The sequence below is a fragment of the Falco punctatus genome (genome assembly GCF_963210335.1).
Source record: "Falco punctatus genome assembly, chromosome: 1".
NCBI lineage: Eukaryota > Metazoa > Chordata > Aves > Falconiformes > Falconidae > Falco > Falco punctatus.
The window spans coordinates 12,927,628-12,951,603 of record NC_137580.1 but is presented as its reverse complement, the minus strand read 5'-3'; the positions used below and the strand labels follow the sequence as shown (position 1 = coordinate 12,951,603).

Here is a 23,976-nt window from a genome sequence, read left to right as displayed (position 1 = left end):
GTTTGTTCATTGTGATATAGAAGCACTCTGGGGATTTGAAAGCAACGCAGCTCTATGTTGAGTCGTGTTTAGTGCACCGGAGTTTGGGCACTGTATTTCAGGTGCCCATTTACTTAATCCAGTCTGTATCCAGCATATACATAAAGGTGTTCCAGATCAATATGCCATCTCTGCTAGTGGCAGAATTCAACCTGGACATTTCTTATAACTTCATTAAAAAAAAACCCACAACTTATTTATGTCTTACTGACCAAGGCCTTTCTGAGCTCTGCAGCTGTAATTTTCCTTGCACAGATTTGAATGGTTAGCTACAGTAATGAGAACAGTGTGAAACTAGACCTATTCAGCAACATCAGGTTTTTGTGGACCACAACAGCTATAAATTTTCGTGGTTTATTATTATTATTATTATTAATTTAAAAAATCTTGCATTTCTGTTCATGTACTAACTTGGTCCTTCCCATCTGACCAATTTCTTTAATCCTGGCAAATACTTAATACCGTTCACTGAAGACAATGAGTAAATGTCTAAAAAAGACTGTCTAATTTCACTAAGGTTCATTGATACTGTAGTTGTGATGCAATTACTTTCTGCAGCAAGTGAACAACTCGGTATTATTTAACTATCCTTCCTATGATTCTCTTGTTGCAGCTCTGTGGTTCACTCCTTTATCCTAGTACAATAAGAAAATACTGTCCTTTGCAGTAAAATATGCACTAGAACATAATTTCGTAATGGAGGGAATTAAAATGTTCTTATTGTCGTTGGTATATGAGAAAAGGAATTCATGGGCTATTTTCCAATAAAAAGAAGTTGGTTTGTCGCATTACAATTTATATGTAGGTCAATAATATGGTGATATATTTTACTGTATTAACCTGATTTATGTAGTTTCATAGAACAGTTTTTTGTTTCTATTTTAATGTGATGACATACCTACTTAAAAATGAGTTATTAGATTTAATATTTTTCCAACAGATAATAGTTAGTTGTTGTGAAAATCTTATGAGTACTCATACATGAAAAATTGGGGTGTTTTTTTCCCCCCTTAGTTTCCTTCCCTAGCAACAGAATGTTTCTATTAACAAGAAAGAAGTCTTCTTCAAAAGTACTCTTTGTTTTCAGGCAAGTGTTTCATGCAAGGGTCTCTTTCACTATAGGTTTGTAACATAAAATGTTACTCCAGTGGCAATGGCAGGTAGCTAGAGGTATGAATTACACCAGTGAAAGTTTTACTATGTATTGACAATACATTTTTTTTTTTAGATATTATTTCTAATATTTTTTCTTTTTCTTAACCTTAAAAGGTATTCAGAGAATTGCAAATGAGCCAAAGCTGGAGTTCAGTCTTGGTAAGATACAATTTTGACTTCTTGGCATTGCAATGGCCTGCTTGTGTGAAAAGTTTATATATATAGTGTCGTACAATGTAACTGTTACCTGTTTAAAAGGATCAGAACAACCCTGGTTCCTTCAGATAGGAGAGGTAGCCACGCATGTCTTTGAAATGCTGACTTGAGATTCTTAAGTGGTTGAACTATCTAAAGATCTATTGAGTTCTCTAATGCTATGCTGCTCTACCAAGCTAAATATCTGCCCGCTAGCTTTGTGAATGTTGTTTATGAAGTATTACTTATTTGGGACAAGAAACTTAAGATGTAGTTTTTAAAAATGTATTTTATTTAGATAAAAGTACTATCTGTTTAGAACAAACTTATATTGAAATGTATTGATTATTATTTTGTAGGAAGGAGTCAATATAAATGTATACCTGATTTTCTCTTTTTATACTTAGTATACTAGTACATGAAAACTATATATTACCATAGCATACAATATGAGAACTTTTTCAGGTGTTATATCAGCTCAAGCCTCCCTTTGTTCAGACCTGTACAGCATAATTAAGATTGCTCAGTAAGTCAAGCAAGCTAATTTATCGTGTACTTGTAATACAAGATAAAGGTGCACAATATTTGCAACCCAAACTGTAGCATTTAGAAGGGGAAAGAAGGGGAAATTGTCAACTTTGTCATTGCTCATTCAGCACAAAATCTGTGATGCTTTTGAAATAGTAAATGAAATAATTATTTGCTGTAGAAGCACTAAATACAGTAATTCCATATCAGAAATCAGAGTAATAGCTACGTTTAGTTGATTAATGGTGGGACTCTATGATCTTTAGGGTCTTTTCCAACCTAAATGGTTCTAATTATTCCCAGCTTCTGTATACAATAAAATAACACAGTTGCAAATAATGTGTCTTTGGAAATTTCTGGTGCTTTATGCTGCGTACATTCTGAAATAACTAAAACTTGTTGAATTTGTTATGATTTTTGCATTTGTGTAGCCTGCTAATATGCATCTCATTGTATCTACACTGGCAAACTTTACTCAGTGCCATTCAGTATCTGTTATATTTACTCTGATAGAAACACTTTAAAACATCCATTGCAAAAGCGTGTCCGTATGTGAGAGAGATGATGAGGGAGAGACATTTGTAAGCAGGGCATTATATAAAAAACAATCAGACTGCACTAGTTGGGGTATTTAAATTATCCATGAACAAATGTCCCTCAGAACGCCTCCCAACCTCCCCCCCCCCCCCCCCCCCGCCCCAAGCAAGCAAGATGCTGTCAGTGACATGCATGCAGGTTCTTGTCCTGCTCATACCATCATGGCAGCCTGTTTCCTGGCCTTGTCCTTTGAACTGGGTTACACTTGGCTTGTGCACTGCTGTAACTGTGCTGATTTAAAAGCTGATACCCTAAAACTGTGTCCTTTGGGGCAGATGCAGTTCTGTCTGATACAATAATTTTTAGATTCCCTTAATTACATCTGGGTAGCTTTACTGTATGCCTTATAAAAACTAGACAATTATAGCATTACAAAAGCTTGGTTGAGTAGTGGATTATTTTTTTTTTCTGTAGGGACTGTTTCTACTGAAATTGTTAAATGTTGGCATGGAAGAAAGGCCTTGTTCTGTCTTGGGGAATTATCATACTATAATAATTGTGAAGAACCATTTTAACTTTTCTGTGCCTTTCTATACGCGTTTTATAGGTGACGTAACTGTAGTATTTGGGCATAGCTAGTAAATGCTATGCTCCAGCAGTAACAAACTCCCAGAATGACCCTGGTGTGGTGTAGGAGGGGGAGAAAGGTGCTACAGGCAGTGACTGCAAATTAGATGAGCCATACTTCAGGAGAAGTTGCTTTCAGTGATAAATGTGCCCCAGCAGGTAGAAGCCTAAAAACAATGTAAAGCCATTCCCAGACTTCTTTAGGCTCATGCTGGATGGAGCTCTGTTCACTCACGGTGTCAGTATTTGCATTTTGCTTTTGGTTGTTTCTAGTTGGAATTTATGTTCTGTGGCTTGTTCTGCGGCATTATTGATTGAGTCATTGCAGCTCTGTGAATGATCTTATACATTGACTTCTGGTGCTCAGGTAACAACACTAACAGTGTAAACCTCTTGTTTTTGAGTGGTATTCCTGCCCAGTTGTAAGTTAGGGATATTTGTCAGCACAGACAGCTATGTAAAGCTGATTCTTAGTGCCTGGATCCTAAAACACTACTAAATATTTAAGCATAAAACATTTGCATGAGGGAAATATACCTTCAGTGACTAAGTCATCCATGGAAGACTTCCATTTTATTATGAAAGTTCTCCTTCTTACTGGAATATCAACATACACATGCCAATACTTCCTAGCTCCAGCAACCCCACTCACCACCACTGTGCTACTCATACATGTACAAGTGTACACACATGCAGCACACACCTCTTGCTGGTGAGTGAGATGAGAACGATTTATCTGGGAAGGCTGTGTGTGTTGCTTGGCCCAACCAACCAGTTAAAATACCTGTCACAAAGGCAGCCAGTCAAGATGCCTTTTGTGCTGTTCACCTAGTTATTCAGAGGGCTGGAAGGGACTCTCTCTGACAGGCTGGTCTGTGCATCTGGGAAACATGCACTGCCTTGCCAGGCCAGCTGAGCCAGATAGCTGCCCCTTGGCTGCTGGCAGGCCAAGGACGCTGGTTGGCTGATCTCACCTTTTGAAGGCTTGATTTATGTCAAATTAAAGACTTGGCATTAGCTTTAGCTAATCAGTGACTTTGAAGACCTTTCTGTGAGGTGAACCAAAGCATGGTAAGTAGGGATGAGTGAGAGATTTGCTGCAAGCAAGCATACTGCTGTGATGTGTGCTTAACTTAGGTAACCAAATCTTAGGGCTCTGTAGAGATGTTTCAGCTTGATTAGGCTGGTCTTTGGCATTTAGAATTTGGAAGGCAAATATAACAGTTAATAACCTATAAAACTGCTCTCTAGCCTTGAAAGAATGGCTTATATCTATGATATTATTCATATGCAATATAACAACAATATTATATTAGATAAGTAACATATATGTATGTAAATAGACATTTGCTTTTATCAGTTGATATATATGTTTTTAACTACTAAAAACCCGTCAGTTATCACGTAATTGTACTTTGTAACTCTTCTGTCACTAGTTGGTCAATAAATAACAGTCAGAAATTAACTGTCCGGTAGCTAAACCATAATATAACTTTTTAATAATTTTTGGGTGCTGCCTAATATATGAGGTGTTTTTAGGACAGTATATCTAATTTTTTCTTCGATGTTTGAAGATGTGATAAATACATTTTGGAATAATATTATTAAAAAGTCTTGCTAGGTGCTGGTATTCTTTTGTGATAGCTAACTCGCTGCATTCTATATCCAGAATACTCTTGAAAGCGTTCTCTTCATAAAATGTCAGAAATACTGCCTTCTTTTTATTTTATTTTAAAGTTCAGTGAAGTGTTTTGGGTTTGGTGTTTTTTTTTTTTTTGTTTTCTTCCCCTTCCCCGCCTCCTGAAGTTACAGCAAATGATGAAATGTCTGTATTCTAGCTTTCCACTGCAATATACTCAGCATTTTGGGAGCATACCTGATCTTTTAACATTCCTTATTTTGGAGTCAGAGCTCCCATTAGACTAAGATGTTTGATTTTTATATTCCTGAGGACTCTTTGAGAATATGGCTGGGGTTTGAACACTGTAAGTGTTGGGAAGTTTTGCTTTTCAAACTTTATCTTGTTGTTTGGTGTTTCAAGTCATTCTGTTCTTCACGGTGTTTTATGAAGCATGAGGAGGTAGCACATGTCAGTCTGTGCAGAGTGAAGAGTAGAGAAGAGGAACAGAGGAAAAGGACTAAAAACAGACCCTGGGCCTAAAGAACAAACGAGTCTAACAAACAGTGAAGCTGATAAGAAACTTTCCTGTGACTTCAAAGCACACGGGGTTAACTCTTTCGTAGATGATTATCTTGGAGTTACTGTTCTTGGTTGCTGCTTTAAATATCCCAGCCCATGAGTCCCAGATGTAACTAAATACAGTGTAGGTGCCTGACTTGACATTGATTTCAGTGTAGTTTGTGATATGTCAACTTAGCTGAAGTATTACATAATAATTATAGGAAATAAATTTTATTATGCATATTGGTGAGCATTATTGTGAAGTTTTTAAGACCTTGCACCTCTAAAGGTATTTGCATTTAGTTGATGATGAACTGACAAAGCAACATAGGAAAACTCAATAGTCAGAAAAATGAGGGAGCAGGACAGAAGGCACAGTTGGTAGTCAAGGTGCTTGAACATGAACTCCGTAATAAACATGAAGTTAATATGGAGAAATAGTCTAAAAGGAAAGTTTTTTACTCCCTCAATGACCAGTAGAATTCATTTTGACACATTTTGATGTTTTTTTGAATTTGTCTAATTGCTTAGAGTTGTGAAGAGAGAACAAAGGATACTGCAGTTGTGGGTGTAGTTTAATCATCTAGATAACTGTATAGAAAGGAATATCTCTACACGTGTAGGCATATTCGAGTACTAATTTTAATGAAAGCACCTGTCAAGCATTTCCAAAAGCTTTCAGTTTCTTGAGAAATTATGTTAGGGCAGTGAACTTTGCTGGACTGTCCTATTGGTGCATAACCTCTAGGTGCTTTTCAGGGTATAGAATAATGTAAATATCATGGTTATATCCTTTTACAAAATCTCATCAAATAGTGTATGATTCATAGAAAACTTCACCAAGTAGTTGAAAGAATTAAAAATTGAAGTTTTTAGGGTATTTATTTTTTCATTTTACCAAGTAGTGAGTTGATGCAGGAGCTGTAAATGCAGAAGTTTTTATTCTTCACTGTCGTCTTTTTCCCAGAGTAATACTGTGATGGCAACCCTTGGAAAAGCTCTTGAAGCAGATTTAACTCTGCATACTGAACCTAAATGGTATATTGATGCTGCTCAAAGACCATGACTGAATGATTTTTCCAATTCTAAAACATAATCTGGAGCTTTTTCAGCAGCAGCTGTTCCTAGAAGAGTGAGGAGCAGAATCCTCCCATGTAACTTGGTTATCCTTCTGATACATCATGTTACAAGGTGATGGATAACTGATACTTTGTTGTGTTAGCCAAATTAAAAAAACAAACAAAAAACAAAAAACAAAAAAAAAGTCATCATCACACTTCTGTTAAATTTAAGAAGAGTGATCGTTTCTCTATGAATCAAATGGTGTGTTGCTTCATGCTGAAGGGCATTTATCCCTCAAAAAAATATAAGCATTCGTCATGTTTAGGAACATTAGCAAAAATATACAAATGAAGGGTGGGTCTGTGCTTTCTTGATTTTATTTTACTTTTACATTTCACCCTTTCTTGTGGAAATACTTTGCTGATTTTTACATGAATTTGATCTGGTCCCACACAAATTCCATCTTCCACTGAGCTAGCTAGTCAGGTTTTTTCCTGGTTTTACTGATGTATATTAGATGCTGTTTCTGTCCAATAACAACAGAAAATAGATGTAAGACAAGTTAAATAGGACAGAATAAATTAAGGAAGTCAAAAAGGTATTGTGATTAGAAAGAATGCTCTTTTTTCTTCTGATATCTACTTGTCCTGGTTTCAGCTGGGATAGAGTTAATTTTCTTCTTAGTAGCTAGTACAGTGCTGTATTTTGGCTCTGATGTGAGATCAATGTTGATAGGACACTGATGGTTTTAGATGTTGCTGGGTGATGTTTATACTAAATCAAGGACTTTTCAGTTCCTTGGGCCCTGCCAGCCAGAGGGCTGGGGGGGCGCAGGAAACTGGGAGGGGACACAGCCAGGACAGGTGAGCCAAGCTAGTCAAAGAGGTATTCCATACCATATGACGTCATGCTGAGTATATAAACTGAGGGAAGAAGGAAGGTGGGGACATTTGGCATTATGGCGTGTGTCTTCCCAAGTAACTGTTATGTGTGACAGAGCCCTGCTGTCCTGGGGATGGCTGAGCACCTGCCTGCCCATGGGAAGCGGTGAATGAATTCCTTGCTTTGCTTTGCATGTGTGCTGGCTTTTGCTTTACCTATTAAATTGTTCTTCTCTCAACCCCTGAGTTTTACATTCCTTTCCGATTCTCCTCCCCATCCCTCTGGGTGTGGGGGAGTGAGCAAGCGGCTGCGTGGTACTTGGCTGCCAGCCGGCCTTAAACCACGACTTTATTTGGGTTCTGCCTGTTTTGAGACTTTCACACGGCAGCATAAGATGCTGTAAATGCATTTTATTCTTAGCAACTTAATGTTGCTAGGGTGAAGGGGTTTTTTTTGACAGAAAAGGATCTTCCCAAAAAGGTAGCAATTTCAAGCCCAGTCTAATAGACCGTGTTGTCATGTTTTGAGTCGTTCTGACTTAGGGCTTATGGTTTTGAACTAACTCCTAGAGGAGTTTCCTTTTTCCCCCACCTTATGCAGATAAACTTGAGCTAACTTCAGTTGGTTTCAGTGTGGTTAAGTCAAAAAGTGAAACTGTCTTCCAAAAATGTTCTAATAAAGTGAGTGCCCATCACCTTTCATGTCATGCTGTCATCTCTCTTTTTGACAGTGTTTGATGATGGAACAGGATAATGCACATTGAGCACACTGATAAGTGGGATCACCTAGAGTTAAGTGATGTTGAATTTAGTGAGCCCTGAGGAGAGTAAGTTCTTGTTACCATGCTTCTGTATTCTGTGTTGTTCATAGTAAGCTTGCTTTATTATATACAGGTGTCACATGAACACTGCTGAAAAGTGATTTGAGGATGGATTTGCCAAGACTCCAAAAAGCTCAAAACCAGAGTCCTTTGAAAAACTCATATCCTTATTCAGTTTTTTTCCAGATACGCTGGTTTTGAGTCCTGGAGAAGTAGGCCAGATTTTCAAATCTGTATCTGTAGGCACTACTGTAATTTTAGAAATCTATCCTTCAATCCCTTTAGGGCAGGGATTGTCTTCATTTGCATTGCAGCTAGAGAAGCAGCATGCTGTCACGAACCTTAAATATTAATCTGTACTAATTGTGTCGTTGAATATGCAAGGACTCAAAAAAACCCAGTAATGCAACTTTGGAAGATGTTCAGTTAGTGTTCTGCTTTCTTCTTGCATCTTGAGAGAATCTGAAAATTTTTCTCTCTACTATAATATACTTTACAGAGAAAGTATAGTTCTTTGTAGAATATCTATGTATCCATAAATAGTTACATAGATATCTATCCTATGTATGTAGTTCATATATATGAAAATTTGTTTAATTGCTGACAACACATTATATCTAGTATAGCGTTACTCATTTTTAATTGTGTGAGTTGTCTACTTAGTTTCTGTGTCAGTAAGAAGTAATTCTTGATGAAAGTAGTCACAGAAATATTTTCAACTTGTCGGCATCCATTGCTACATAATGATATTCATTAAACAGCTCTGACTTTTGTAAATTCCATTTCTGTGTAGGTTACAGAGATTAAAATTTTGCATTACGCTGCACTATGTAGCAGTGAGTTGCCATGGTGGGCTCATTAAATGCAGGGATGTTTATTTGCTCAGAAGTGAGTTACAGCACATGATGAACCAGCATGAGGGAGTAAATCATTACTGATTGAGCATATTCCAGTATGATAGAGGAATCCGCTGACTTACTGATGTGAGTAGTTAGTAGCATGAGGATGTGTTGGGGTATCAATATTAGAAAACCCAGGTGCAAACTGGGTTTCAGTCAGTTTTCTTCCATTCTGTTCTATGAAATTTATGTATCTTCTGTTTCTGGAAGATTTTACTTTTAAGAAAAAAAATAATTGTGTTTGAACTACCAGGAGATAGTGGATGACAGCCTTGTAAATACAAGCGTGTATAATTCAGGGCTGTGACTAAGGGAATCTTTTAAATCTAATAGAATAAAGATTCTCACAGTGACTCTCACATGTTTTGATATAAACGCTTATCTGGAGATAAATTTTGAATAGCTATGGCTAATCTGTTTAGAGGAGTTCGTAGATACCTGAATTTGAAAAGCTATTTAACAGTTGAAAGGGGTTTTTGGAATTTAACAGTTCTGAATAACATGGTTTTATCATCTTAGTTCTCAAGTGATGCAGCAGATAATAGGATTAATTCTGTCACAAATGTACAAATTCTGAAGTCTTGTCAGAGTTAGAAAACTGCTGCATTTACAAGACTAAGGAAAAAGGAGGCACAGACTGGGAAGAACCTTTCTTCTGCAAATCTTCAATAAAATTGGTAGGCTTTTTAGTAAAATCGGTTTCTTCTTGATATTGAAAATGATACTTTTGTGTCTGCTTCACATTTATCTCAAACTCTGTAAATGTTGTCTCATGTTTGCAAAATTCCTTCTATGTAAAATTTCCAAGGGATATGTTTGTGTCTATGCTGGAAACTGTAATGTTTTCTGTGAGGTTCGGTGCTAGTTCAGTGCCCCCGTGAGGCTGGGTAATGGAAGCAAATTAATTTCAACAGCTGTTTTAGCATGGGTTCATCTACCTTATTCCTTACCAGTAAAGATACTCTTGCTACTCTGCCTGAACTAGTTCTAGTTTCTGACGTAAAATACTCAAAGCAGTCAGAGGCCTTTATGGTAACTTGTCTTATGGAAATTTACATAGGAAAAGGGTTCCAGAGTTACTCAAGAATTTATAGATGTAGGTAGAGATTTAATGCAATTCTGTCACAATTGGTATATCTTACTAATTTTTCTCACATAGATATTAAAAAACCCCAAACAACTCAGTATTTTTACAAGCATAATGCTTGGCTTCTAAAGAACTGGGTGTGCTGATGAATGTGACATAAACTTTTAAATTATTCTGATGAAGCTGAGAACTTGTTTCCAGGGTATTTTTAAGCTAGTTCATAGGAATGTAGGATTAAAGATCATTAAGTTAGAAAGAAGTTATTTTTGGCACATTCTGCTGCTTTTTTTTCCTCATTATTTTTCTCTTCCTGCTTTTCCCCCAAAACACACCTTCTACTGTGTACTGTGCATGCTTTCTCCGAAGTGTCTTGCCTATGTATGTGCTCTTTCCAGTTTGGTTTTTGAATCTCATTCTCTCTCATGAGTCTCTTCGGGTTCCCTGGCATGCCTCCCATGCAGGTCTCACAGGTCTCTCAGATCTCATACTGTGAGACTTCATTGGAGGGGGAGAGCGTGTGTGTGTGTGTGTGTGTGTACACATGGTATAGAGCAAGCGGCAGAGGTATGTATGAGTTCAGTGGCTGAGCTGGGAGAGGGAGAACAATGGCTTACCCGGCAGTTCTCTGCTAGGGAAGGAGTTTTTATGGGCAGCATCTTCCTAAAGGAGACTGGCACTGAGCCCACTCTCCCATTGCATTACCAACATGTCCACAGGTACAGATCTTACATGACCTGATGGCTTTGTGCTTACCTGATAAATAATGAATCTGTAACTGATTCTTCTGTAGATCCAGGAAACTGGTCTGAATGAAGAGGACTATTTAGATCCTTATTGAGTGAGAGTAATTTCTGGTGCAGACATTTATACACAGAGAGCAAGAAGCCAAGTAAAGATGAGTTATTCCTTTGTTCTTACAGAAAGCTCTGTAAGAATTTCTCACCTACAGCAGAGATTTGGATGGTGGTCCTGGCACTGCTGCCTTCTTCCAACCTTTCCCTACCTCCCAGGAAGCTGACATTTTAACTATTCAGGATGTAATTGGTTTTTTTATTTTTTTTTTTTTTTTTTTAATTCCTTAACCATGCTGTGTGCAGCTCAAGGAGGCATAGACAGCATACACTGTCTGCAGAATATTTTCAGCATAAACTACTTTTTCATAAATCTTTTAAAACTACACTGCTGCTCCTGGAAGAAGAGCTTTTTTTCACCAAACTGCAATGTCTGGTAGGATTAAAATTTTAAAATATTTCTACTTTAAAAAGGAAACTGTGTATGTCAATAAGTTAGTTTGCTTTAGAGCCATTTTTACCATTCCTGGTTTCGTGCTTCAGGGGCTGAAATCTTAGTTTTCTCTGCTGCTGGCCAATGCCCCTTACAGTTCTGGGATTTCTTCTAGGCAGGTATGAGAAATAGCTTGTATTCTGGAATTACTGGAATTGGCTGGGATGCCACAAGTCACATTTATGATTAAGGGACTGGAGATTATTAAGGAACTGGAGCATCCTTCATATGAGGAGAGGCTGAGACAGCTTGGACTGCTCAGCCTGGAGAAGAGAAGGCTCAAGGGGGATCTTATCTGTGTGTCTAAATACCTGGAGGGAGAGATTGAAGGTGGTGAGGGAGCCAGACTCTTCTCAGCTATGCTCAGTGACAAAGCAAGAGACTATGGACTGAAGTTAAACACACATGAAATTCACTCAGAACACAACCCTCACACAGAGACTTTTTTACTGCGAGGGTGGTCAAACGCTGGCACAGGTGACCTAGGGAGGTTGTGAAGTGTCCATCATTTGAAACGGTTGAAACGCAGCTGGATGCAGTCCTGGGCAACCTGCTGTAGCTGACCCTGATTTAGTAGGGGGTTGGACCCGATAAGCTCAAGACTTAACTCTGTGATCTGTGGCACAGGGATCTGTTGTGTAACTTTCCGACAGATTTTTGAGGCTTCTTAGAGCTTGTTATTTGGTTTGCAACGGACTTCTGTCATGTTCTGTACCATATGTTGATAGTAAGATACCTGTTGCCTTGTTCTAGACTTTCTTCAGGATCTCTAAATAATCCCTCATATTTATTTGAAATTAGATTGTTTAAAATTGTTGCCATCTATGTGGACTCAAGATATTTTAGGGAATTTCCACTCTTGCATTATTATTAAATACTTTAGCGTGTTTAGTGTGCCTTGCACTAAACAGTGACCTGAATTGCCTTGCTTTTTGGGCAAATAATGGGTTAGGGCTGGAGAGAGTTTAGCCAATGTGGAATTAGAATTTTGTTAATGTTCTTGGCCTGGTGCTCATTTTTATGGTTTTTTTTTTTTTTTGTGTACATTTGCATGGAAAGTTTTGTTTAATTTTTTCTGTATATTCTCAAAGGGAAGACTTACTAGTGGGAATGATTGCAAAATGAAGTTTAAAGTGTAATGGCTATTTGATATATATTTGCAGCAGTGGTGTTGGCCAGGGATAAAATTGAAATGGATGCTTTTACACTGGATTGAAACTCTTCCCCCTTTCTCTACAAATAAAGAATTTAGGTCTAAGACAAAGCAAGCTGAGGATGACTGTTTAGTTATTAATGCCCTTTTTCTAGTGTGGTGGACCTGAGTTGTGGAATGACTGTGGACAGTGACCCATATTCAGCAACAATTTAATGTAAAATAATATATGTAAAATGTAGAAATTAGTTTTCAAATTACTTTTTGTTCCCTCTACACCTGCTGCGTGTAAATCTTCCTTTTTTAAAAAACAAGGTGGGACAGCTTCAAGAGGAAGACTTCAGTGTCTGCTTGTACGTGCTCTCTGGTGTAATAATTGGCAACTTTTTGTGATTTGTAGCTGCTATGTTAGAGGCGGGCAGAATGCTAAACCTGTGGATCTGCCCTGTATCTGACCTCTTTCTGGTACAGTGCTCTGTTGAATTAAAAGGGGCACTGGCCCCATTTCTCCTTCAGCCATCCTGCTGGGTCTGTTAGGAAGGAAATCAGCAGTGATGTTTTTGCAGAGCATGCACTAGCAGCTGTGCCCTGCCACTGCCTGCCAACCTGCGACTGTCAAGATAGGTGTGTGGTTTGCAAACCCTGACAGGGCCAGATACGGGCTCAGAGCTGCTCAGCATTCTCAAGGCTGAGGCAACTGGGACGTGCCCAGAAGCCAACCTGCAGATACCTAGGGGCCTCTTAGAGTTGAAAGCTTAATTACCTGGAGACTTTAGATACCTCCAAAACTAGGTAGCAGGTGTGTGGAGGCTTAGAGTATTCTGTTGAAAACCCACTCATGAACATCTCTGTCTTTTTGTGAGTTTACGCTTGACTTTTTACTGTCACTTTCTGCAGTTGGTCTTTTCTAACCTTTAGCCCAGTCTGAAAAGCACTTCAGGAAGAATTCTCTAGGGAGTTCCTAGCATCTCTTTCCTTGCGTGTCTTTCTCCTTGAAGATAAAGTCACCTTAAAATTCCAAAAGAGTAGATAATAGATAATTTGGGGGACTAAAAGCAAGCAAATTATTTACAGGTTACAGTAGTAATGAAATTAATTCATGCTTGTTGTGCAGAATGGTAATGACTAAACAGCCACTAAACAATTCATGTTTTGTAAGGCCAATAGTATAGTAATTGATACACTTTTAAGTAACTCAGAGCATGCTAGCTCTTGACTTTTTTGACTGTAATGGTACTACACTGTGTTAACTGAACAGTTGCCTTTCAAATGGCAGTTGTTAAATACATGTCTAAATATGCCTATAGAAATAATTGCAGTAATACTTTCATGTTACAAAACATTTCCCCATGAACTTTTTTTTTTTTAATCCTCATATGTGGAAACAGACATTCCATAAAAAGCAAAACATTTAATTAGCAGAGAAGACTGAAGTCATCCTCCGCTTTTGAACACATTAGTTATAGATGTACTTATTTTTGGAACTTTAGAAATGGATGTCCTGCGGTGAGATTCGACTTGAAAATTAGGTTCCCCTGCAGGCCCTGAAAAAAAATGAAATTCTCCAAAAATGCAGTACCACAAAATCCCACAAGAAACTGAATGCAGCATGACAAGCAGACTGACCTGAGGTGCTTATGACAGCTTTGCTGAAAACAAACAAAATGCTTAAGAATGCTTTTCTTCATTGTTTAACCCCCACCTCCTGTAGATAATAAATTTTCTAGTACAGTTACGGACACTTCAATTATTGTGTTTAACCATATTTTTTGTACCTTTTTTCTGTTACGTGGTATATGAAATAAAAATTAAATAAATTGAACTAAATTTTAAAAATGCCTATCTTGTGAAATATAGTTGAAATGCTCAAAACAAGTATAAGCTGACACTTTAATCTGAAATCCTTCTGCATTTAAGACTGATTTCCGAGGGATTGAGTGAATGCAGAATTTCATTATGATGAGTTAAGAAGAATCTGGGCTTAGCATTCTTTGAAGACCAGAATTTTTCACACCTGAGAAGCTGAGGATTGTTGGCTTGTAAATGATTGTAGGATTGTAAATGAACTGCTTTAAAAAGTAAAATGCACTAGCACTGTTTTCAACTGAGATCTGAACATGCTCCCGGTGAGATGAAGAGCAGCAATGCCTAGGTCATTCTGGATTTAAATCTCAAATCTGCCAGGGAGGCAAATGAAGGTTTGGTTTTGGTTGGGTTTTTTTTCCCCTTTAATCCTTAACTAATATTTCTTTGTATGAAGGAGTACAAATAATTGAAAATGATTTCTCTGGCAAGAAGTCAGCTATGTCTTTACATATGTGTCAACACATCAAAACCAAGGTGGTTTAAAACATAGTATTGTAACATGTAAATAGCAGCCTTTGACCTTTGAAGAAATTCCTGCTGGAAATGACAGTCTGTTTGTAATACAAGAATTCAACTTTCTGGTTTAGCATGCAGTATGGTGGGCCCTACTGCTCTGTAGAGCTCATTAACATCTCCCCCTTTTTTAGATCTGTCTCAAAATACAAGCTGCAGACTTTTTGTAAATCTGTGAGTTAACAATTTAGGGTAATAATGTCAGGCCGGTATCCTAGAGAGATGAGCTCGCTCTTGATTTTGAAGAAACTGGAAATACAAATGTATATGCTGCCTTAAAAAAGTTACTTTGTGACATCTAAGTGTGGCACAACTCCCATCAGTATGGTTATTTGTCACCCTGTACTTTTTTAAAGGCTGTTTGTCTGTACCAACAGAGTGCTGATGGTTGAGATGTACGTTTTGGAGAAGTTTAGGAGTAAAGGTTATTTTTTTCAGGATGTGTGAGTAAACGAATCCAAAATGCTCATGGGAGATGGATTCCTTGAAACTTGTCCTCTGACACAACCCTTAATCTGTGAGCTTTTGTTATTTCTGGACTCTGTCGTTTATGTGAAAAGAAACATATATATATGCGTGCGCACACACACACACATATATGTATATGTAATTCCTTATAAAGGGGTTATACTTTGTTATCTCATGCAGGTCCCATGCTATTAAAGTATTCTTTATTTGTCAGAATGGCTGTTTCAAAATCCCCTGAGGAGTAAAGCACTGTCTCTTACTTAGATCTCTAATTTAGGTATTAATCCAGAATTGCCACCTTTTCAGATAAGTTTTACTTACATTAGAACATCTCCTTTTAACTATAGCTCATGCAGATTACTTGGCATTTATCATGCATTTCCTGACTAGGAAATTTAATCATTACAGGGCTAAAAGTGATTGTCCTAGATTGCAGAAATCTATTTTCTCCTTTGATTAAAACTATATTTTGCTGCTTTTTGCCTTGACTTTGAAGTACATTTTAGTCCGGTTTCCTTTTAGGCATGTGAATGAGCGTGGCTTTTGCCTTGCTAAAAGATGACCTCTGGTGTATTGGAGGAACAGTGCTTTGCTTTCTATTTTTTGTAGAGGACCCTTTTTTTCGACAGGGACTCACAAGTAATTTTCGACATTTGACAAGCCCCTGTGCAATGAGAACCAGTTGTGAATCAGACTATCATTTAGAGTACTGGGGAAGGGGATAATAAAAAAAAAAATGCAATCACACTGCTCGGTAGTACCCTGCCTGCCTTTTTTAAAGGCCACGTTCTGCCTCTTTTGAGCACTACATGTGGAGAGTACTACTGTGGTCAAACCTTTCTGCCTTTGTTTTCGGTTGTTTTTTTTATGAACCTGTGCAGTTGATCAAAACTACGTTGCTTCTTCACCCTTCGCTGAAGGCTCTGTGCTTGGCATATGTAAAGGGAGGAACCCAACTCTTCTCAGACAAATGAATCTTAAAGGCTGTTCAGTTAGGCGGCTGAGCAATAGTTTTGCTTGCAAGTCTAACTATTGCCAGTCTTTTCTTTTGTTAGTTCCTGTTGTTAATATAGCTGTCTACTGCGTCCTGTCCTGGCACCGTCATCATGATTTCCTTCATTATGTAATATTTTCATTTGAAGAAATGAATAGTTTCATTCACTAGCAGTGTCTCATGGGCAACATGGCTATGGCCACATAATCAATTAGTTTATAATTAAAGAGCTGGCACTCAGAGAAGTTTATGTGAAAGAGACATCCTTATTGCAGCTTCTAAAACTGCACTGTTGTTGAGATGTACGTGGGTCTGTATTAACTTTAGCTAGCTTGGGTGGTAATAACAACATAGTTGTGGGGCCCTGGAGTCTTCTCCAGGCTGCACGACATGCTGAAGAAGCAGGATGGATCACTCCCTACTGATGTCTGGGCTCCTGTAGCTGGACTTCCACCCAGACGCCAGAGTAGCTGCTCACAGCTGCTCAAAGCAGTTGTACTGCAGTGAAAGAAGCACCCTAAAGGATTTCAGGTTGTATAGAACCTTCAGGTTGTATCTGAATCTTGTTGTCTGCTGTAGTTGCTGGACTCTGTATTGCTTGACTGCCTGCCTTTGTTCTGCAAGGGAAGCTTCTTTCCTCACCAAGTCTGAAAGTATGTTGTAAAAATGTATATGGTGACATGGATTTGGAGTAAGGCTGAGCAACAGATGCATTTTCTTTACATATTAGAGACAAAGACTGTCTCTACGGTGTTGTAAAGTAATACTGCACACGGAGGATCAAAACCACTTAATGCTTGACAACTGGTGTAGCAGTGTGTAAGTGCTTATGTCAAAGGAAGCAATGTGTGCTGTTAGAATAAAAGCAGATGTGGCAGACTGAAAACTTTGAGAGGGACTTGGCACTTTTGTTTCTTTTCATCTTTCTGTGGTATTGCTGATGCAGTTTTGTACATTTATTTTTGAAGAGGTGGGCAAAGTTAGGAACCAGCAGAATATATTTTATTCATATAAATCTCAAATTGTTAGAGGTTCTAGATGTTTCCTGTGACCTTATAGTGTAAAGAAACTCAGTCACAAGAAAAAGGAGGCCTGTATACCGTTGGCTATTCTTTGAATTCTTCACCTGATACTTAAACCTGCAACCACTCTATTTTTGGGATAGTGAGAAGCCTTTGAAAGAAATTACAGTGTTCGCATCTTTATTAGATAATTGATATGACAATATTAGGAAGAGGTAAAGGAAGAAATGTTTTTTAGCTCTGTTTCCAGGAGATGTAAACTCTTTTGTGGTATTCTAAAATACTAACAATACCAAACTAAATTACAGCTTTGGAATCAAAATTCATTTTGATATGAATAAATTTTGGAGTGTAGTGATGTACAGCAAGATTTTTTTTAAGACTTTAAGCATTTATTTTCATTTTTTCTCTTCTTCTTTCTTCATTTCTCTCACCAGACAACTTAAGTCACCTTCAGGTCAGGGTATAAATACTATTAATAGGTGGTGCCATGAGCAGAATAGTTTCGGACAGAAGGTAAAGCGGATAACTGAGAATCTAAAGCAAGAGCAAGAGCTCTGTCTTGCTGTCATTAGACTACTGCAGCATCTCAGAAAGAGAATTCTATGTGCTGTCAAGAGGCACGGTGTGCTCAGTGAGGAAATGCAGTCTGTTTTGGAAGAATTACATTTTTATAACTAAATATAGCACTACATGGAAAAGATAGAAATTCTCAGATACAGTTTCACAAATTAAAGGAGTTTAAAAATATTGATCAAGAGAAGTTTGTAACTTAAGGAACCAGCTGTTCTGAGCAAAGCTAGAAAGTCACTTCTGTGACCTTGTTGCCATTGTGTAGCTTAAGCCTAGAACACAGAGATGGTGAAAGTCAGTTATACACAATTGTAAATAAAACTGGAGGAGTATGATTGTTAGCAGTGAATATGCTGAAACAGATTGTCTGACTTTAGCAATGGATTAACATATTATCAAAATGTAAATACCACTGATGAGGTGGTTAACACATGTAACCGTTCATTCACTTCTGCAGTGGAAATACGATGCCTGTGAGCTGTTCGTTGATCCAGTCAGCTCTTGCATCTATCGTACCTAAACTGTGTAAGTAACTGGGGTTGTCCAGGCTGAATAGCAAAGCTGCAATATGAAACAGGCCTGCTCTAACATGTCAGAGGAATTGAAACCCACACTCAGGAAATGGCTATTATTGCTGCTGGTAGTGGCAATGCAAAGTTACAGTCTAAGCCTTTGCATTTATTTTACTTTCTTGGAGAAAGCAGAAGGGTATGCAGTTTGAAAGTGCTCTGCTTAACGCACTAGTCCGGCATGAGGCTTTCAGTAAAATGCAAAAGACACAAAACTTAAAATTCCTTTAGTACTACAAAACCAAGGGGTGGGCAGAACTTACTCTGAAATAGATTACTTACGATTTTCACAGTGGTAATTCTAACCAGATTTATCACTTCATATGCAAATAGGATGATGAGTGCAGCTGGCATCTCAACTCCTGGGCATGATCACTTATCCCTACCCTCTATCAGCGTACAGCATTTTCCCCCAGCAGCACTTGTGTATCTTATTTCAATGACTCCTAAATAATCATGCTCTTTTAGCTGCAAATTAAGTGGCTAATGATTGAGGTTTTTCTGGACAGCATATTGATCTTTCTTACAGTAAATACTGCTAATATTGTTGGTATAGTGGGATTCCTGCCCCGGCCCCCCTCCCCCCCAACCTGTATTTGCAGAGATGTCATAGAGATATATCTCTTTGTGCTTCATCTGATGACTGCCCTGTCATCTTTTTCTCCTTGGACTGTTGGTAGCAATTTTCTTCCCACTGTTAATTACAGTCATCCTCTGAAGGATACTAATTGTGTTATGCATGTGTATTTTCTTGAGATATAACTAGGTTACTTTAGCAACCAGCTGTACATTCCAGTGAACAGAGATGTATTTTATTTTTATACAAGACTGTCATCCCCAGAGACAGGAAGAGTGATCTTGGAGCTTCTCTTAGGTAAAAATCAGTGGATCTTTACTTACATGTGGTCCAAATGTTTTGGACCTCTAATCTGTAGAGATTCTTTCCATTGCAGTTTACCAGAGTCTGAGTATCTGTTTTAGTCACTACTGTTGATGAGTGTTCCTCCTAGTACATACCTGTTTCATGACCATGTAACTATGCCCTCATTTTGCAATAACATGGATATTATAATTTCTGTGGCTGTGTCCTTCAATATTTAGTGTTGTAAGGTGAATTTTACTGGGAATCCACTCTGCAAATTTTTGCAGGAGTAACTTCTCTGTTCTTTTGGTCTCTGGGTAGAGGTGCTCTTTACCCACCAGTGTACTGAAGCATTCCTGCTGACACATGAATGGGACAATCAATTAGTAGTATTCATGATAAACCAATTAATAATATTTATTATGGAGCAGTAGCTGGAGGAGTGCTCATTAACACCGTTCCGTGCTAATACCAGTCTTCAAATGTTTGTCTCATTTGCTTTCAGGCATGTTTTGCCACGCAGAGAACACATTGCTGTCCTGTTCTCACCCCTCTTACAGTTGCATTTACACTCCTAATTTAAAAGTACGACCGAAGCTTTCCTGTATGTTCTAAAGCTGGATTATTCCTAAGCCTTTGTGTGCCTGACTGAAGGTATTGTTTTCAGCAAGCTTGATTAGCGCTGTGTTCAGTGGAGGCAGAAGCAGCAGTGATGTGCACTTTCTTCTTCCTGCCCTCCTCAACATCTGCTCCAGGGTGGAGGAAAGAAAACTGTGTACTGTTTAGTGTTCTGCATGTAGCACAGGTCTGAATGTAGTGTTCTCTTATTTAATGTGTCCTTTTGCCCACTAAGGAATAGCTGCACCTCAGTTAATTAGTCTGCCTTGACATACTGTACAATATTATTTATAAACTACATTGCTTGGGGATAATAATGCTGCTGCAATGCCAATGAAATGAAAAAGAAAAAAATTTTGAACATCATGTTCACACATACAGGTGTGTGAGACATGCAGGCTTCTCCCATGCCCCTTGTCTTTAGATGCTACTAATTTTCCGTCCTGTTTTGACAGCGTACAAAATAGTGTGCTCTGGAGACAATGGGGCTATGGTGGTTAATTCTTTTCCCTTGCCAGACCCCTGCAATCTCTTTTGGTTTGAAAATGGGAAGGAGTGAAGCTGTGTTAAATGGTGTTTCTGTCACTGGTTAAAGAAAAAGCTACCTCACAAATTGCCATGTAGGCCAATACATGCATCGTGTGAATCTGTGGTCTGGGAAGACATTCACTGATGTGCTCTAATTTCCCCTGCTAACAAAAATAAATGTTGCCATTTGAATGCCATTTCCCAATTCTGGGGCTAGTGCTTGGTTTTCTTCCCAAACAGCTCTGTGAACTCTGAGCAAAGAATGTCTTTCAGTCCCTCTGCCCATGTCATTTGTTCCAGCTACTGGATCTTTTTCAGTTCTGGGGGATGCTGCATCTCCCTGTTTCTCTGCCAGATTAACTTCTTCTGGCTCCAGTGGGCTTAGTGCTTGGAGCCCTGCTGAATGCCTGGTCAGAATTGTTACAGTTTCAGGGAACGTAGATGATGAATTTCCAGACTATTTCTCTTTGTTGTTGTTGTTGTTGTTGTTTGTTTTGTTTGTTTTCCCACTTTTTATTGTTATATAGTCATGGGGATTTTTTAATCTTTCTCTCAGTGCTCTATTCCTCCATACAGGTAATGTTTCACAAAATTCTCCCTGGTGCCATGAATTGGTCACTGAAATCATGAAGCAACATTCTGGCTGTGTTTACACTTTAGCCCAGTTTTGAGGAAACAGTAGCCCGCCTTTCTCTTCTGCTGTCTTCACGTGTGTGTGTGTACACACCCAGAAGAAGAGCAGAGGCGGCATGCTAGTGCAGCATAGAGAACAGTGAAATACTGAATGTGGCAGGACTCCAGAGTCAAATATCTACTTATGCGGTTTGCATTTACAGCACACGTGATTTGTGTGCATTGTAGCAGTACTGACATGTACAGGGCAATATGTAGCATGACTGATAGAGAAGGAAGACTTGTTTACTGTGATTCATGTAAGAATAATACCATGGTTTTGATAGTAGAACAGTAATGGAAATGACATAATTAATATTCTTTTTGCTTTTATTCTTTAGAAAATAACTGTTGAAGGATAACATAATTTATTTCAAGGCATTTTAAATGGCAAGAGATCTACATGTAGACCACATAGGTTTGCAAAATAAATGAGTATTTGTAACTACATTCTAAAGAAATTCTTATTCCTTGCAGCCGTTCATCTTGCTCTACACATAGTGATTACTTTGCTGTATTTCTTTCTTTAATATGTAGAGAAGTTGTTTCTTTCAGCCATCTTAACTTCTTTTTCTCTGATTTAAAAGCATAAATTATTCCTAATGTAGTTCTTCCTTAAACATTCATTGTACGCTGATAGGCTTAGCAGAGATGGGATTACCGGGGGAATGGATGACTCAGGCTTTTACACACTGAGTCAACAGTCACAATGAGTAGATTCATATACTTCTGGTGTGTAAGTACAAGCTGTCACTTCATTTCACTGAGTTTTGTTGATGAGTTTTTCCAGAATTAATTCAAGCACAGTGAAGTATTGAAAAGTTATGTGACCTATGTATATGGTCTGCTTGGGCATAGGTCATGATGGAAAGCGTGTTGATGTTGTTACCTGCTTTCACTGTGTTACATTTGCAGCTAAGAAACCAGCCTTAGCATGCCTTTCATGTTTGTATTTTCATCAGTTTCTTTTTGAGGAGTATGTCAATAACGCCCAAGAGATGTGTCCAAATATATAACTTATAGCTGGTATTCCACTTTCACAACCATGTCATGTTTCACATAGTCAAACACGGTTGACTCTTTCTTTGAGAAGACCCGATTTTCAAACATACTGCTAGTAAGATAGTTTAAAGGGCAGTAATGCAATGTGGGGCTGTGGAACTTTCTAGGCTATGAACAGGGTATAACAAACTTCTCCTGTTCTTTGTCATCAGCTTTAAAGTAATCCTTATGTTTTCTTAAACATTTCAGTTGGGCTGTTTTTAAGGGAGGTGATGCACTGTGGCTCAAACTGACAAATTCTGTGTCACACCAAGTATTCAGTTGTCTGCTGGTGACAACCTTATTGAATATCCTTTCTGATTGAAATAGTAGTTGTGAACAGTAGTAGCCCAGTGTCCAGTAGAGACAAATAATTCTGTCATCGAAGTAGATGCAGGTTTCATTTATCCCTCTGCACTGGGATCTCCCAAAGAGTTCTAATACTTTGTGCTGATCCCTCCCCATTGGGGATATGCAGATGAATTATCTTAAATTTCATTGGGTAGAGTTGACATTAAGATCGTATTGCTAAGCTGTCTTTTTACAGGAAAATGATCTAATGACTGGCTATGACCACAGAAATTGTCTCCTATGTTCAGATATCATCAAGGTGGTGAACACTTAGTGCAAATCTTCTTCCTATTGCTAAAGTTTTATCAATAGGAAAAAAGCCTATGCTTTTGGCTGCTAAAAGAATTAGTCACATCTAGTTCATGTATCTGAGACATGTCACAAGGAAATAAAAGCATTATTTATAGGGGATTTACCTCCATTCATCATGCACTAGTATTTTTTACAAGTTCAGCTGTAGGGTTCCTGCCAGAGTCACTGGTGCGTTTATTTATTTATTTTTGTTTTTACTAGGTTTCTGTCTCTTTCTGTTTTTTTTTTCCTTTTTGATGTATTCCTGTCATCTTTGGAGGTCTATTGAATTGTGAGCTGGCTAGCCTTCCTCTGTGGTGGATGTGAAAAATTCAACTATATCTGTCAATGTTCCAGCTTCTCATATTGAAAATTAGCTCTCTTGCCATTCGTCTGAAACTGTGTTTTACTGTGCTGTGTTCTAAAAACATGATTAGAGTGGAGCATTTGAAGATTTGGTGGTGGCATAAGATCAGGGTTTGTGGGGGAAAATGGCTCTATCTGGAAATTTCAATGGTCTGATTCTGCATTTGTGGTGAGCTTTAAAGAGGATATAGTTCAAACAGCTAGGTATCTGCCCAACCTGTTGTGCTTTGGTAACAGTTTTTCCATAAATCTGCTCGTACTTATATTCAGGTCATATCAAGTAGTGCTAATATTTAGAGTAATTTCAATAATATGGTGAGCCTTAGTAGCAAGGAATTGCTATTCAACTCTGGTTCTGTTACATCACCTGTTTCATAAAGACTTAATAATGCAAACCCTTTTATTCTTATTTCACTTTTACCTGCAAATTATGATAGGGTCAGCTTGAGACTATCTACCAAAAGATTTCATTAGCAATTTGGGCTAAAGTAAAACGACAAAATAATCTTTGAAGGTTAGATGTAATTGTTTCTTTGTTCCTTTATAACTATGGGAGAGCAGTAAAAAAGCTTCAGCCAGTTTTCCTTTTATTTCCTCAAGCAGCAGGTCCAAGCCCAAAGGAAAAAAAAAAAGTATAAACCAAGCTGAGTTGGCCTTTTGTATGTATCAGAGCTTTCCTTTCCTTGGCTTCTCAACAAACCAGGTTTGCTTGCTGTGAGGATAATCTGACTCATCTTTTACAATGTTAAAGGTCAGCTGCACTTGATGAAGCCCCTGTTGGCAGTGACTCCT

The 23,976-nt window shown here is 38.1% G+C and overlaps 1 protein-coding gene across 4 annotated transcripts in view; it reads left to right on the top strand.

The window, feature by feature from the left end:
• The window catches only part of INPP4B (inositol polyphosphate-4-phosphatase type II B), a 356,888-nt gene that overhangs the window by 132,680 nt on the left and 200,232 nt on the right, over nucleotides 1-23,976 (top strand). For all 4 annotated transcript variants that reach the window (XM_080403492.1, XM_080403493.1, XM_080403494.1 and 1 more), the window contains one exon: nucleotides 1,309-1,353. In XM_080403492.1, the coding sequence (XP_080259618.1) occupies nucleotides 1,309-1,353 (45 nt within the window). The remainder of the gene's footprint in view (nucleotides 1-1,308; nucleotides 1,354-23,976) is intronic.